This window comes from Eptatretus burgeri, chromosome 2, assembly GCF_056783735.1.
Source record: "Eptatretus burgeri isolate ZD-2024b chromosome 2, Ebu_testis_v1, whole genome shotgun sequence".
In the NCBI taxonomy this organism is placed as follows: domain Eukaryota; kingdom Metazoa; phylum Chordata; class Myxini; order Myxiniformes; family Myxinidae; genus Eptatretus; species Eptatretus burgeri.
The window spans coordinates 33,203,802-33,221,074 of NC_140962.1; the positions used below are offsets into that span (position 1 = coordinate 33,203,802).

At 42.7% G+C, this 17,273-nt stretch overlaps 1 protein-coding gene across 10 annotated transcripts in view; it reads left to right on the forward strand.

Annotated features, from left to right (window-relative positions):
- The window catches only part of LOC147031767 (CLIP-associating protein 2-like), a 222,723-nt gene that overhangs the window by 97,003 nt on the left and 108,447 nt on the right, over window positions 1–17,273 (forward strand). For all 10 annotated transcript variants that reach the window (XM_085867107.1, XM_085867049.1, XM_085867058.1 and 7 more), the window contains exon 15: window positions 595–702. In XM_085867107.1, coding sequence (XP_085723233.1) covers window positions 595–702 — 108 coding nt within the window. The remainder of the gene's footprint in view (window positions 1–594; window positions 703–17,273) is intronic.

Here is a 17,273-nt window from a genome sequence, read left to right on the forward strand (position 1 = left end):
ATCTAAATTTTGTCAGGCCGGATTTTCGATATTCGCTTTCGTTTTCGCGTCACGTGACTTCAAAGTTTGCAAAAACTGCCCTACCTTCAGGAGGCTATATATTTTCTCACAGAGATGACCGTCACTCCGCATTGGGGTAATTTTTGAATTGAACATTTAAAATTGTGATCCTAGGATCATGAGAAATGGATTCAGATGGGAATGATAAAAATACCAGTCCTTTTAGAACAGTTCATTTTATCCATATTTTTTTTCCATCACCTCCTTTGAATAGAATAATCACCTTTTGTCTTCTTTTATTTGTATGATACGTTATATATAGACTTCCTGATAAACCCCTGCACATCCAAGTACTCATTGACTCTCATAAACCTATTTATTAACTTTACTCTCTTCCACATTTTCCCAGTCTTGTGCAACATAATTATCTTTGCCAACTCAGGATTGGACATTATTTATTTATTTTAGACATGTCTAAGGTGCGTTATTAATCGTGATGCTGTGAGGTATATCATGTGTGTAGGAGGAAAAGCTTCTGACAAAAAGTGGGGACTTTGTTTTTTATTTGAGTATTTGTTGATGTGATGCGTACAGCCCGTGGTAGCCACATCCCTCGACCGAGTTTGAGTCAGACGTGCAGTCGTGACACGAGCCGTGAGAGCAGCCGGGATGCGAGTCCTATAAGAGGTTTCTCCTCAATCGGTGAGGTTTCTGTTTTCTCTTTGATGCATAGATTCTCAACTCTCACTATCCAACATCCTTTTTACCACATCCTCTAATTAAGGTTCACATCTCACAATATCCCACCACATCCTCTAAGTAAAGTTCACATCTCACACCACAACTTCGTTATTTGTTGCTTCCTCTTCATCATTGTGTGTGTGTGTGTGTGTGTGTGTGTGTGTGTGTGTGTGTGTGTGTGTGTGTGTGTGTGTGTGTGTGTGTGTGTACCCTCTTTGAACTGTATTAGGAACTTGGAAACATGGATTGCATGATGAAGTTGGAGATGTACATTGAAGTAGTCCATGTTGTTTGTGAATACCACGCTCAGACCTATTACTCGCTCTAACGGGAATGAGAAAAATTTGTAAAAGGTTTAAAATGTGGCCTCGATATGTGTGTGTTTTTAAACTCACTTTTTTTTTTAAGAACTCCAATTGAAAAAGGAAAACCAAACTTGCACTTCATTTTCTTTTCTTTTTTTTAAATCACCATACATATTAATATCAATTATTATAAATTCCACATCAAATTGGATAATTGAGATAGTTTTCCATTCCACATTGTATGAATAGCTTTCGTGAAGAGCAACAATCTGAAAAAGCTCGTCTATATGTGCAGTTTCAGGTGAAATAATCAGAACAGTGAGAGCAACCAAACACACCACCGAACTTATCAATAAATTAACATAACTCGTCAGACCTATGTGAACACAGGGAACTACAGTTAACAGATTAAAGTGTCAAAAAGGTATTAAAGGTAACATGGGTCTGAGGGGCATTAAGAGTCCTGCAGATCTTTCGGGGTGTAAAGGGTCTTATGGGTCTTTGGGGTCAAAAGGGACCTAAGGCTCTTCGAGGATCTTAAGCATCTTGGGAATCTAAATGGTCTTAGGGGTCTTCAGGGTTTCAAAGAGTTTTGGGGGTCTTCAGGGTATTGGGCATCTTTAAAGGTTCTTCAGAGGTCTCTCGGGTGGATCTTAGCAATCTAAAGGGTAGAAAGGTAGAAAAGGTACATTTAAATAGTACATAATTGATAAACATCTTTTGACATCCAGGCATGAACTGAGATGTATGTGTGTGTGTGTATATATATGTATATATATATATATATATATATATATATATATATATATGTATGTATATGTATGTATGTATATGTATGTATGTATGTATGTATATATATATATATATATATATATATATATATATATATATATATATATGTATGTGTGTGTATTCGTATATATTGTTGCGAATTCGCACCCGCCGGCGTGCGAACGGCCACGTAACTCGAATCGCGGCACGTCACCCACCGGACGGACAATTCAGTCGTGACCCTCTTGAAACAACGCCAGGAGCTCGTCACAGGTGGGGGTTTAACCTCACCATGACCGTGCCAATTGCCCACCCGTGCAGGATAGGGTTGCTCGCCAAATTCGATCTACTTAAGTACCTGCGCGAATGGTCGACCGGGCGATCGTACCACGCCAAAGGCCGACTCCGGACACAAACCGCTTAAGCGGTCCGTTCCGTGCTAAAGTGATAACCGAGCGGTGTTATCGTCGGCCTTGACGGTTCCGATTAATTACCGGGTTGTTGAACCCACTACGAACCCCTTACATGATGCAAGATGGAGAGTCAATTACAAGGAAGGAGACGAAGCAGAGCGGGCACAGTTCAACAAGCAAGCATTTTATTCCGCGGCACACGGAAAGCACGTATATACAGCCATACAGAATCAAAATGCACATAAAGAAAATGTAATACAACCGACTAACGCGCACACATGGCAACACTTGTACAGTTTGACTTCACAGACGGCACCAACACGCACTTACACAAAAGCAAAAGAAAGAAGCCACCCTCACAAACAAGGAGGCAGACAGGCCCGTAGGTCAAATGTGCGCGGGGCCTGGAGGAGCGGCCAGGTCCGCGAGACCGGGGAGGTCTTACCCGCGTCCTCGTGACTCATTGGAGGGCAAGCCGCAAAGTGTCCGCACCGCTGTGCCCCGACTCCGGGCCCCTGGCATGCTTGTTGGCACCACGTTTGGGGTGGGGGAGGAACGGGGCCCCCTTTTGCACTATCTCAGCACTGGGGGGAAAGGGGGAATTGTTGATGCCCTGGGGGTGCAGAGTGGCTGGCTGGCTTAGGTCCCGCGATGAGACGAGCGATCCCCCACACCGCAACCTCGTCACCGACCGCCGTCCTCCTTGCCTCGGACCCGAGCTCCCTTGCCTGCAGCTCCACCGCATGCACTTGACTCGACTCCACCAACGCAACGCTCCTTGTCTCCAAAAGCAACTCCTCGACGACACACTCTCCTTCCAGTTCCACACTCTCCTCCGACCTCAACTCAAGCCCCCGAGTCGCCTGCCGCTTGCACCTTTATAGCTCTCGGGAGAAGCCGATATGCAAATACGCGGATCAAAACGCGATTGGAGGTGGGGCCACGCCGCCCCCCCCCCGGTCAGCCATTGGTCGGGCAAAAATGGGCGTGAACCTCCCTGGATCCGTATATTTGCATAAACGGACTTCACCTATGCGCGCTTGGAGGCGGGGCCAAGCCGCCTCGTGTTCCCCCATTGGATGGAGGGGAAGTGGGCGTGAAGCATTTCTGATCCGAATTTTCCCCTCGGAAAGGCCGCCATTCGCGCTAGCGGCTCAGTGCGTTTGGCACCAATCGCCAAACGGGCCCGAGACAGCCCGACGTTCAGTGTTCACAGGTGGTGCGGGAATAGCCGTAGAAGCGATGTGGGATGAAGTTGTGAAGGTAAAGGCCAAGGTGGTGGTGTGGAGTCGTTGTAGTCTGGTTGGCGCTGTGGTGGGGATGGCGTGGTTGTTGAGATGCTGTTTGTTTGAAATAAATGATAGAGAAAGAAAAAAAGCCTAACTCAAAGCGTCACAGCCCGGATGGATCACATAAATTCCCTCTATACAACGGGTTTGGGCTAACTACACATGTACCTATGGAGATATGTCACCTGAGGGCCCTTTATGGTGTAATGCGAATTTCCACAGCCGTAACAATAATATATATATATATATATATATATATATGTATGTATATGTTCTACTACTGACTTGCAAATGATGTGGTACAAACTTTATTGATGTGCTTACATTATATTGGTACTGTACTACATACTTTATGGATGATCTGACATTCTAAATAGTATGTACTTTACAGAATATGTGTGTGTTGTTGCTGTCGATTGGTTCCGTAACTGCCCTCCACAGACAGAGCTGATATTCCACCATTCACCACAGCCATGTAGGTCTCATTAGCCCTTGGGTAAATGTGTCTGGTGGCCCCACCCAGTGCCGGATTAAGCCTCGGCTGGCCCTTAGGCACATTTTGAAATTTTAGAGAATGGCCTGAAAATTTAAAATTAGATCTCGAGCTCATGGAAATGGACCCCAGACAAAAGATGAACTGATTCAAGAACAAAATATTTAATACAAAAAAGACATTAAATGTGAAAAGAATTTTTGGCCCGAAATTTGGCTGGCCCTAAGGCACATGCCTTGTCTGCCGAATGGTTAATCCAGCACTGGCCCCACCCCATCAGGCTGATTGACAGTCATAGTCCTGCCAACCCCTCTGATCCCTTCCTCTCCCTTTACAATGAAATGCAGTTTTGCGTACTTTTCGTGCAATCCTTTCAAGCTATTAGAATTTTGATCAGTTTGCCCCTTCCCACAATAAAATTCAGTTGATTTGGTGTTTAAACCAAGTTCGTAGCTCAAATCAATTTTGAGTTAGGCTGTCAGAAAAGAATAAGAAGAATGACAAACAGGCACTTTTTGGGTGTCTCATTTTTCTTGTTCATCGATGATGTACCAAAGTTTAATGAGTGTTATTGGATGGGGAATTCTCTGCAGATGACTGGTAGGTAAATTATAAATTTATAAGTTCTATCTACTTTTTTTTTAATGACTCATGGAGTGTCCGGGCCATCCCTATGTAAGAAGTCTATTGACTTCTTGACATCTGAAAACATTCATAAGGCTCAACGAGGGAAAACAAATTGTTGTATCATACTTAATTGTGCACTTCCCCAAAGCTACAGCACAATATTTGTCAACACAATTTCTCATTAAGAAACATAACCAACTCTCCCTCACCCACCTTCGATTGAGGTGAGAACCAGCAACTTCATCCTGTTCTGTGCATGTTTTCCAGTGGATTTTCCAAGCATATTTGCACAGGTGAAGGACTTGACATCGTGCTCACTGCAGTTTTTGAATTGCATACCTTGAATGTGCCCTGATAACTCATGCACTCTGTGTGAATGCAAACGTTATTGGTGGTATTTTCCTCCATGTTGTAATTTTAAAAACATTTCCCCCAGAAGAATTGATTTGCACATTCGTACACATTTGTACAACACTGAGCATTCTGAGGAGGTGTTTCACAACCAGATAAGCTGCATATCTTATCTACTTGAGTAATGTATTGGCTTGTGGATGCTTCCCATCACGCAGCTGTGAACTGCTCTTATCGCAGGAAAACCACACACCAAGGTCTTGTCTTGAGAGGCGGGTGAGCATGAAGCTCAATTTGATCGGTTGTATGCCCACCCGAGCATTTGGCGACTGATCCTATTCTGATTTTGAGAAAATCCCATGCCAGCTATCAGGATTTGAACTAAACTTAATGATTTTCCCCAGGAATGCCAAATAATCATATGGAATATATATATATATATATATATATATATATATATATATATATATATATATATATATATATATATATATATATATATATATATATATAATTCTGCTTGTGGATGTGAGTATTCTTGGTTCTGCGTATTTTACTTGTATACACTCCCAAACCACTGGACGGAATGAGTTGAAATTAGGTGGTTGTACTCGGGTAATGCCCAAGAAGGTTTTGGACATGAAAAAAATTCAGTCACGGGATTTTGGTGGGGGAGGACGACGCACATTCTCTTTGTAAATGTGTATTGTGTAGTGGCGCTTCCCAGTTGGAGTGATTTACAAGTCCCAGCAGTTTACAGTATTTGAGTGGTATCTCTGTATTAAGCAATATATAATTGGAAACTACTTGACCAATGTACATCTGTGCTCTGTATTTTACGCACTCCTAAACTGCAGGATGAAATAAGTTAAAAAGTGGTGCTTTTACTCCTGGTGTACCGGAAATGTTTCACCAAGATGGGATGGCCACCTCCAATTAGGTTTTTACCTTTATGCTCAAGTGGGGATTATCATAAGAAGTGGGTGAATTATACTATCATACCAGCTCATGCACTCCTGCCGCTGGATGGAATAACTTGAAAACTGGATGTTATCATTTGAAATTAAATCAAACTCCCTGAAGTTGAATATAAATCGTTATAAAATACATTTCTCTGCATTATAGTCATATATATATATATATATATATATATATATATATATATATATATATATATATATATATATATATATATATATGTACACAGTGCCTATAGAAAGTCTGCACCCCCTTTCCAAATTTTCCTGGAATATTGCTTTAAAGCAGACTTTTTTTCACTTTTTATTTTTCACATCTTCACCCACAACTTCCAAGTGAAAATCAATTAAAAATCAAAACCTAGAATATCTTTGTTGGATAAGTGTCCACCTCCCTTGTACTGTCAATTGTAAATTGGCTCAGGTGTAACCAATCACCTTCAAAATCACACAACAAGTTAATTGGCCTCTATCTACATTAAATTGTAGTGATTCTGATTATTTCAGAATAAAATCGACTGTTCCTGTAGGTTTTCTCTGCTGAGTAGTGCATTTGACAGCAAAGACTCAACCATGGGAACCAAGGAGCTTCCAAAAGACTTCTTGGGTAAAGTTACAGAAAGGCACATATCAGGGGATGGGTATAAAAAATATTTAAAAGGACTTGAATATCCCTTGGAGCACAGTCATTAAGCAGTGGAAGGCGTATGGTACCACCAAGATCAGACTGTCCCAAATTGGATGACCAATCAAGGAGGAGGCAGATCAGAGAGGCCACTAAGAGGCCAATGGCAACTTCAGAAGGGCTACAGGCCTTTATGGCAAAGACTGGTCACTGTGTGCATGTGACAACAATATCCTAAGCACTCCACAAGTCTGACCTGCACGGTCGGGTGGTATGGACGCCATTACTCAAAACAGCCCTCATTGAGTTCCATTTGAGTTCTGCAACAAAACCACTCTGGAGATTCTGAAGTCATGTGGCAAGACGTTTTGTGGTCTAACGAAACCAAGATGGAACTTTTTGGTCTAAATGCAAAACGTAGCATTTGACACAAACCTAACACCGCATCACCCAAAGAACACCATCCCTACTGTGAAGCATGATTGTGGCAGCATCATGTTATGGGGATGTTTCTCATCATCAGGGACTGAGGCACTTGTCAGGAAAGAAAGGAAAATGGAAGGGGGAAAATACAGAAAAATCCGAGAGGAAATCCTGCTGCCCTCTGCAAGAAAGCTGAAGTTGGGACAGAAGTTCACCTTTCAACATGTCAATGACCCCAAGAACACAGCCAAAGCTACACTGGAGTGTCGAAGGAACAAAAATATAAATGTCCTTGAGTGGCTCACTCAGTGTCCTAACCAAAATCCAATCGAAAATCCTTGGCATGATTTGAAGATTGCTGTCCATAAATGCTCCCCACACAACTTGACTGAGTTTGAACAGTTTTGTACAGAAGAATGGGCAAATATTGCCCAATCTAGGTATGCCAATTTGGTGGAGACCTATCCCAACAGACTCACAGTTGTACTTGCTGTCAAAGGTGCTTCCACCAAGTATTAACTCATGGGTGGACATTCATCCAAATAAGATTTTCCAGTTTTGTATTTTTAATTATTTTTCTGAAATTTGTAGAATTTGTTTTTCACTTGAAAGTTGTGGGTTTCTATGTGGAAACATAGGTGGAAAAAGTCTGATTTAATGCTATTTAATTCCAGGTTACAAGGCAACAAAAGGTGAAATTTTTCAAAGGGGTGTAGACTTTCTATTGGTACTGGATATATTTGGGGGGAATTTGTTGAAACATACGTGTCTGTTTGTTGGAAAAAAATGCATTGAAACTTAATGGTTGTACTCGTGGGGTGTGTATAGTAATATTCTACGAAGTTGAGATGGCCACCTCAAACTTAATGTTTTCCTCCCCTGCTGCTCCCGTAAGGAGCAGGCTGATTTAGTGTATACAAGCAAATGTACCCGGCATTTCTGGGCAACGCCGGGTCCCTCCTCTCAACCATTCCCTCCCTCGAGATTCCCATCCGACCCCTTGCCCTCCCTACTCCCATAAAATAATTTTTGCAGGGTGTATATTAAAGTATACCAAGCCAAATTGCATCATCTCGAATGATTATTTACTTCACATAATATGTGAATCACATGTCCATCAGTTTGTTTGTAAACCTTGAATACGTGAGAAGAGGACTTGAAGGAGGCAGAGAGTTAATAGTCCTGCAGAATTCTACATAACCTTGCACTTGCGTTCCTATTAAGTTTTTTTTTTTTTTTTTTTTTTTTTTTTTTTTTTTTGTTGCAGTTTTTATATCTTTGAAGGGTGCTGAACAAGAGTCCAAGTGAAAACATCCTGTCAGGTTTGGGCAATTTGCATAACATGCAAATGAAGTCGGCCATTACCGAAATTCAGTTTTTTGGCTATATCTATGGCTATATATGGAAAAGGATGGAAATAATGGTGTCTAAACCTAGGTTTTCATGGTCAAGGAATATAATAATACCAGTTACAAGTGTCTGAGATGGCTGCTGTCTTGGATTCCATTTATGAGACTGGCTATATGGGATAGGACAGTTTGTATCAACATGAAATCTATGAAGATAGGAGTGGATTCTATTTCTAAGCAACATTTTGGATAATAGCTGGTACCATTATAAGGACTAGAAGCACGAAGTACGTAATAGAGGTCAATCATCGTCGGCATCATCAGCAGTCTCCTCGTCGGTCTCGTCATTGTCAATGTCATGTTCTACCTGTTTTGTACGTTCATTATGGCAATTGATATTTGAATCTCTATGACATGCACAGAAGAAAGTGCATGGTAAATGAGCGGCACAACAACCACACTGCGCTGTTCTACATGGGGTGCCTGAAGTACAACCACACCTTATTAACTCCAAAATTTGTGGTGGAGCAAGTGCAACGTCTGTGGGCATTGGAACAGGAAGAAGAGACTTGGAAGTTTCCTCTCGCGCCCATCCGTAATCTTCTGGATTCATGTTGGGGGGGCTTTGATTGAAGGGCCGCCTTCCAAATTGCCGTCTGGAAATGAGCACGTCGAACATTTTCTACGAATGCTTGGCTTGTTGGTGGCAGTATCTTTAGTTTTGGCGCTGCTGTCATGTTCTTTCGCCCCGTTTTCCGGGGCCATACTTGTACCCTAGTGTCGGACATGTCTGCAGTAGTCGTGCACCCACTGGGGCATAACCAGGCTGAGGCAGACGAGGCGGTTTCCTCGTCGCTCATTTCCTGAAATATGATCTGGCCTGAGCCCTCTGATACTTTACTCCCTAGGGAGCTCAGATGGCCAAAGCTACCTGGCAGTGCTCTGAATACTCTTATCTCCACTCCTATCACAATACCTAAATAGGACAATACCCCCCCCCCCCGACAGTGACTGAACAACCCTCCTCCCAGTACACTGATCTCATGAGGCACCAGCTCTCATGAGGACACCTTGCGCATCCTCAAGGCTTGGGATGCCAGTCTGCACAGAAGAGTGGCACTAGCCTTCAACCATCATAAGGATGATGAGGAGCATTGTGATTGAATGATGACAGAACATATGGGGTCGGGCATGGTGAGGGTGTGGTGAGAGTTTACCATGGGGGCTAAAATGTTTTGACACAAACAAAATTTACTGTTTGACTGTATGGAGATATATATATATATATATATATATATATATATATATATATATATATATATATATATATATATATATATATATATATATATTTTTTTTTTTCATGATTAATGTGGTTGAAATGAACATTAACATTTTTAAATTTTGAGCATTGAAATTAGCCAAGAATAGGTTTCTGGGCATTAAAAATGCATTGGCTTCTGGGGGCCTTGAGCGGCCCCCAGACCCCTCGCCGTTATGGCTTGGCGCCGTTGGCACTCGCAATGCTGCACTACACACACCGTCACATCAACCAAGTTCACCTCTTTTCGCCTCATCGCTTTTGGACCTCTGGCTACGCCCTTGACCCATAACACTTCGTGATAAATTTGGTAACTTCGTCTAACATAGTTGACATTGGAGCATCAAGCTCACCCAAGCATTCAAGTGTTTGACTGGCCTGAAACATCTTGATGGCAGTTGATTTGCCAACACCAAACAGTTGCGCAACAGTACCGCACCCAGAAAGGCAGTGCATCGCTGGAAGCTGTGGAGCTATTTTAGCATGCTCTTTGGCAGATGCTGCTATGTCAACCAAGGCTCTTTCAGAATGAGTAGATTCCATTGTTAGGCCGCACGTGAGATCAAGTTTGTGGTAAAAATGTAGGAGCAGTACGAAGACGTCTTTATCATCGCACAGTACGTTGATGGCCGTTGCACCTTCTTCTGCCAGCTTCGACATTTGATGAACCATGATTACATCTGCTTCTTCATGAAAGTTCTCTCGATCTTCCCTCTGTCTCAGGACATCGCAGCTGACTTCTATTGGTACAGGGTCTTGGCCAGTTAGGACGAGCTTGTTCTTCATCTTTTCCCCCTCTGTTGAGCAGTTGTGTGCATATCAACTTGATGAGTTGAACTTTGTTGTCCGCTATAGTTAGGACGACCTTTTGTGGTGGGAGAGGACTTTGGAGGGTTAGGCGATGTCTACTGGCTTGCTGACCACACCGTTTTGTCCGTGTTGTGCCTTTGATGCTGAAATCGAAGTATCGATCAAATACAAGATAGACATCCCCCTGCGACATTTTACGGATGATGAAGCTGCACACATTGTCCACAAAGTTTTTGACTGTACCCTTTCATGGCCAGTGGACACGCCAAAGGATAGCGCAACCGTCAATTATAACAGCTTCTGCCTTCTGAACAATACATGAGGAAACTAACACTTGGAGCTTTTTCTTCAGTGTAGACTTTGCCGACGCTATGCGCATGGTGCCATTTTCCTTGAACATGGAGGTCGGCATGGGGGCAAGTTAATGTTTGAGAACTGTTGGTAAGTCAATGTCTCATGTTTGTTGAAGCCCCAACACCCGTGAGTATATCAGATTGACATCGTATACATCTTTGCCCCCAACCTTGATGGATTTCTTCGTGACGGCCATCGTGCCAACCTTCTTGGATAGAGGGGCGTTGAAGCCAGATGGCAGACTACTTTCAAAAGCGATCATCTGTGCCTTGCCTATGTCAACAGCGTGCTCTACATTTACAGACTCTGGTTGTATCTGTCCGGTTTGGATGTTCACCAGGCCTTTTGGATGGTCGTCATTATCCAGTGGCTGTATGCATAATTGCAGTTTCTCTCGAATCTTTGACCTGTCTTGGTTGTCTCCGTGGATCCTAGATGGTTTCTCTTCTTTATGACTCGTGACATCAACCTCTTTGTATCCTCTAGTCATGTCTGCAACATCTTTGACAATCTTGGTGCATGCATGCGTACTCAGAGCCCATCGTTTGAGTGCAGACGGCTTGAGAGTGATCCCGATGATGCCTCTAGCACCGTGGCCATATCGCATAAAGGTGCTCTCTATAAACATGTCTGACCAGATACCATTCCAGAGACCGGGTTTATGCCTCATCACATGGTCCCCTTTCAGGAAACGATGCAAGATGTTACCGGGGAGACGTTCCATCGACCTCAGGTAATAAAGGCCGTAATGGGCATAGTGGTGATGTCCCGCAGCAAAGAAATACGGCATCATTTCTTTGACTGCATATAGATGTAGTGGCCAGTCAGCCTCACGTTCAGCTCGCACAAAGAGCATCATAAGAAAAACTGGCTTGATTAGACAGTCTACCCAGAGTCGTGTCGTCCTGCTCTCTTGTGACAATACTTCTAGATGTTCTTGAAGTTCGGTGTGACTCTCCAACTGTCCAAAAATAACTCTTAGGACTTCCTCCACAACAAGCCGAAGAGCTCTGACGTTTTGAGGAAACTTTTTCCCACTAAGCATTTTCGGAACACCTCCAAAGCTTGTTTTCATGATTTCTTCTAGACCAGTGTTTGCCATTAGGTATCCAACACATCCAACAAAACTCATCAGAAGGTACATTCCGCCTAGTCTTGGTATAAAGTTAAGAAACCGGTCTTGGTAGACCCACTTTATGCCTACAGCAACCCTGTATAGTTGTTGGTCATTGGTGAAGAGGATAATGCGCTGTCCGCAGCTATTGGTGAGATCTTGTGTGTTCACCATTGCTGTCAGGATTGTGTCGGGGTCAGCTGGGTTCATGTCTATCAATGGGTGGTAAATGGCTCTTGTGGCTGGTCTTATGGTATGGCCCTGTTCCCTTGACAACTTAGTATTGAATCTGTTGAACTCCGGTATGCCCACATCAGAGTCAATGGCTTGCAAGAAGTCGAAGTCGAGGGATTGGGCTCTCAAAAGTGATACCACTTGTGTGGCTAGAACACGTAATGGCAATAGAGCTCACTTAGCCTCAGTATCAGGCATGTCAGGTTTTTTGGGATCTTTGTATCTCTCTACAGGGATGTCATCAATTACCTGCTACTGCATTTCATTTGCTGTCAGTCTAGGAAATGTCTCAAGATGTGATTCCTCAGTCAAGTACCTGTCAGTAACAGTCATTACAATGGCAAGGGAATGGGTGCTAACAAGTCTGTTCTGCGAGGATATGTTTGTGTCAAAGTTGTCTGCAACAGCTTGAATGATACCATCTTTGGGACAGGTCATACCCATGATGGTGAAGTTCTTGAGCGCTGCTGCTGCTGCTGAAGCTTTGAACCGCAATATTTCATCATAAGAACAAGCTACCCTGCAATCATAGAACTGTTCAATCAGAGACCACTGATTGAGGACAACACCAAGTGCAATCTGAAGAGGGGTGGATCGGTTGGTTAAAATGCTGGCGACAATGTTGCCAATGAGAGCAGCTGACAAAGTGTAGTTCATTTTGTCAGACATTTTAACTAACAGTGAGCGAAGTGTTTCACTGACAGAGTCCAGTGCAATATCAATGTCTGCACGAGCTTGGTATACTTTCCTATCAACTGATAACCTCTGCGTCTCATGGACAATGCGTTTTGCAACCCTTTCTAAGACACAATCGAATTCGTCTTCATCATTTACCAGATGTAACAGGCCTCTGATGCCTTACTCTGAAATACCAAAAGGCTGGCAACACCTGAACCACTTAAAATGAGAACATCAGGCCCAAAATGATCTGACAGATGAGAAACTAAGGCTTTACGGGACAACTTCTGTCCACCGTTTTCAAGATACAGGTTATAAACATCTACAGAGTTCCATATTTTTGTCATGTCTGCTTTCATTTCGGATACAGTTGATTGGAAAGAAGAGTCCAAAGATATTTGACTCGGATCAAGGCTGCTTCTGACAAGCACGATCTGTCATGAATGCGTCCCTACAGTCGATGTGGTATCTTGCATCCGCCGCATGTAGATCACTCACTGCTCCAACAACACGGATTTCAACATCCTTTGCCCAGTTGTCTTGACGCTCAAAACAAGTGTCCAATATATTTTGCTTGTAGGTGCGATCGGCAGCACGATTGGCCGTACGGCACAAAGTGACTTTTCTCCACCAATCTGGATGTTTTGGATCGCGATCCATGATACATAATGCACCACAGAATATGCAGTGCTCTCGGAAGTTAAATGTCATTCCTTGCGAATCAGAACGACGAGATCGCTTTGGAGCTGGTGATGCGTTTTCAGTATCATTATGTTTCAGAAATAGTTTTATCGACACCTGCGATGTATAAATTGATACACATTGTCGGTGACACTGGACAGATGGGTTTTCATCTTCAGCAAGCATTTTCTCCAAAGACACATGGAGATCATCTTTATAGATCTTACTTGCCCGGATGATGCTTCGAATACGGTCTGCACCAGATGTTGACAAGGGCTTGTTTGTAAAGTTGCCTTTACATGGGTGGAATAAGTATTGGCTCATATCTCACTCTGGTGTCTGAAATGAGAAAATGATATTGGTCAATACATGCCAAACGATATAGGAACACCCCCACCCCCACCCTGTAATCGTGGACCCATTTAAGGCATTCATTATCCTTACCCATTACTGCGAGACCCTTAAACCCTAGGTTTAGAATCATTATTTCCATCCTATCCCATATATAGCCATTGATATAGCCAAACACTGTGGTGGCCATCTTGGAATCCAAGATGGCCGCCATCTCAGACACTTGTAACTGGTATTATTATATTACTTGACCATGAAAACCTCGGTTTAGACACCATTATTTCCATCCTATCAAATATATAGCCATAGATATAGCAAAAAAACTGAATTTCGGTAATGGCCGACTTCATTTGCATATTATGCAAATTGCTCAAACCTGACAGGATGTTATCACTTGGATTCTTGTTCAGCACCCTTCAAAGATATAAAAACCGCAAAAAAACTTTATAAGAACGCAAGTGCAAGGTTGACCCCCAAAACAGCATTTCACTGCAGGACTATAACCTTCTACAGTTTCATAGGCAAGCCGATTCATCAGCATTTGCTGTCCTTCGGATGGATGTAAAACTGGACGTCTTGTCTGCCGGCACTGGTTCAGACTTGAACGAAATGGGGTACATTCAAACAGTACATTCAGACGGGTTCAAGCAGCACATAGCATTTTAAAATATATTATAACATTGACTTCTATTTTGGGATGAGATTCGTACTGTGGCTGTCACTATGTGTACCTAATATCATGGAATTGGAACTCTCCAAGGTGGTAATAAGGGCACATTTTAGTTGCAATTAAAATAAAGCCATATTCTGTGATGCTGCCTTCTCTTCCCCTCCCCTCACCCTTACCTCCTTCTAAATGCCCCCCCCTCCTCACAACTCTCTCGGCGTCTCCAGGCCTTTATTTGATTACAACTAAAATGTGATAAGCTGTAAAATCTCTTCACCAGAGCCAAATGAAAACTGTGGAATTGGGCTTAGCATCAGTTCCAACTGCTTAAAAAGTGTTCATTTGCAAAAAAAACAAAAAACAATTGCATCTTCGCGCAGTGTTTAGAATGACCGGCATATCTTGAGTGCCATTTCAGCCACGCAATTAATTAAAATCCATAGATGATACAAGCACATCACTTCCCTTGATGTTTTCAAGATATACTCTTCTCCAACCAATGAAGTTAAACAGTCCAAACCCAGCACACGTTCCTTGTTAGTGGGCAAACAATCCAACGCTTGACAAATCGATAATTTCTTTAAATTTTCAGATTTCACTCCAGATTTTGACACTTATTTAGTCCACGATATCCGATTCTCAAATCTGAAATATTTCCATTATATAATTTAATTGGTCTGTGAGAGTAGATCTTGTTTCCAAGGCAAAGCATGGTTAAATAAGCCGAATCAAAATGTCGGCAAAGACCCCTGTGAGTCGAAGTTGTGCTGACCTAGGATAAGCCTTTAATGGACGTAAGCAGTTAATTATCTTCAAAAGGGGTGGTTACATTTACCCAAACACCAAGTTTTCATTCATTTGCCCCTTGGACATCCACTAATATGCATGCAAAGTTTGGGACAGCTAGGGTTCATAGTTTTGGAGTTTTGGAGTTATGGAGGAGATACGCACGCACGCACGCACACACGCACACGCACACACACACGCGCGCACACACACACACACACACACACACACACACACACACACACACACACACACACACACACACACACACACACACACACACACACACACACACACACACACACATCATTATCGAGCAAATACCACCCGGCACTTCGCTGAAGGTAATACTAAAGGAGGAAGAAAAAGAGAGAGAGAAGAGGGAGAGACTGGTGGGGGAGAGAGCGCACGGAGAGTGAAGAGGTGGATGTGAAAGGAGAAAGGAGGGAGGGGGAGTGAGGATGGGTTTTAGAAGGGAAGGCAGTGTGAGGTGAGAGGAAGAGAAGGTGGACGTGCAGTGGAGCGTTAATTACGATTCATACCGTCTCATCAATATGATTCTACATAGAATAGCAGTGAAGATGGAAACAAAATAATGTCTGAAATCCATTTTCTACCGGTCATACCATAAACACGGCCCAGAGACAAACACCTGTCCAAGCATAAATACCGCCAGGACATGTCGGCAGCCAAGTTGTCCGGAGAAAAACACCACCCGGACGCGTCTGGAGACAAACACTGTCCATACATAACCACCGTCCGGATATGGAGAGAGAGAGAGAGAGAGAGAGAGAGAGATAGAGATAGAGATAGAGATAGAGATAGAGATAGAGATAGAGATAGAGATAGAGATAGAGAGATAGAGAGATAGAGAGATAGAGAGATAGAGAGATAGAGAGATAGAGAGATAGAGAGATAGAGAGATAGAGAGATAGAGATATGGGGTAGAGGAGTTAGCAGAAAGAACATGTTATGCTTTATGAAACACACACACACACACACACACATACACACATACACACATACACACATACACACACACACACATACACACATACACACATACACACATACACACATACACACATACACACATACACACACACACACGTGCTTGGACGATATCGGCAGGTTGGAGTCAGTGTGATTACCAACTGCAGTACTTACTGTATACACCCAGAAACCTTGAGTAGATTCTCAGAAGAACAACGTGGAATTTATATAGAAGTTTCAGGGATATGTTCACAAACATTATTCTTTATAAACAGCTGTGTGTGACGGGTGGAAAAAAATTTGGCTTGATAATTCAGAACAAACGTTAATACTGCAAACAGCTCAGAAATCGGGTATTATTTAACAACTCGCTCACATGACGGAGCACGAACCACTCGCTCAGGGTGACGGAGCACGAACCACTCGCTCAGGGTGACGGAGCACGAACCACTCGCTCAGGGTGACGGAGCACGAACCACTCGCTCAGGGTGACGGAGCACGAACCACTCGCTCAGGGTGGCGGAGCACTTCTGAATATGAAAAAAGTGAATAATTATAAAAAAACGTGCATGTAAATAAAAATTTATTTTAATATGAAGCCATGGGCGTTACATAAAATTATTCGGTCAGTAGACACATCTTATATGAGGTAATCTTTAGGAAAAAAAAAATGAAGATCCTAAACCCCTAGCCACATGGTCAAACCAGGGGACAAAATTGGTCCATTTTAGAGCCCTCGGAGGCAAGGACTTATGGTAAAACTTTTATAATTCATCACCAAACTGTATTCTCCCAACAAAAATGTATCTATGGATAGATAATGACCCTATAATCACTGTGTTATGAGGAAAAAATTCGAAGTTGTTCCATAGTTTCACCTTACTTTAGCTCGTTTTGGCCCAAAAGCAATTTTTAGCTTC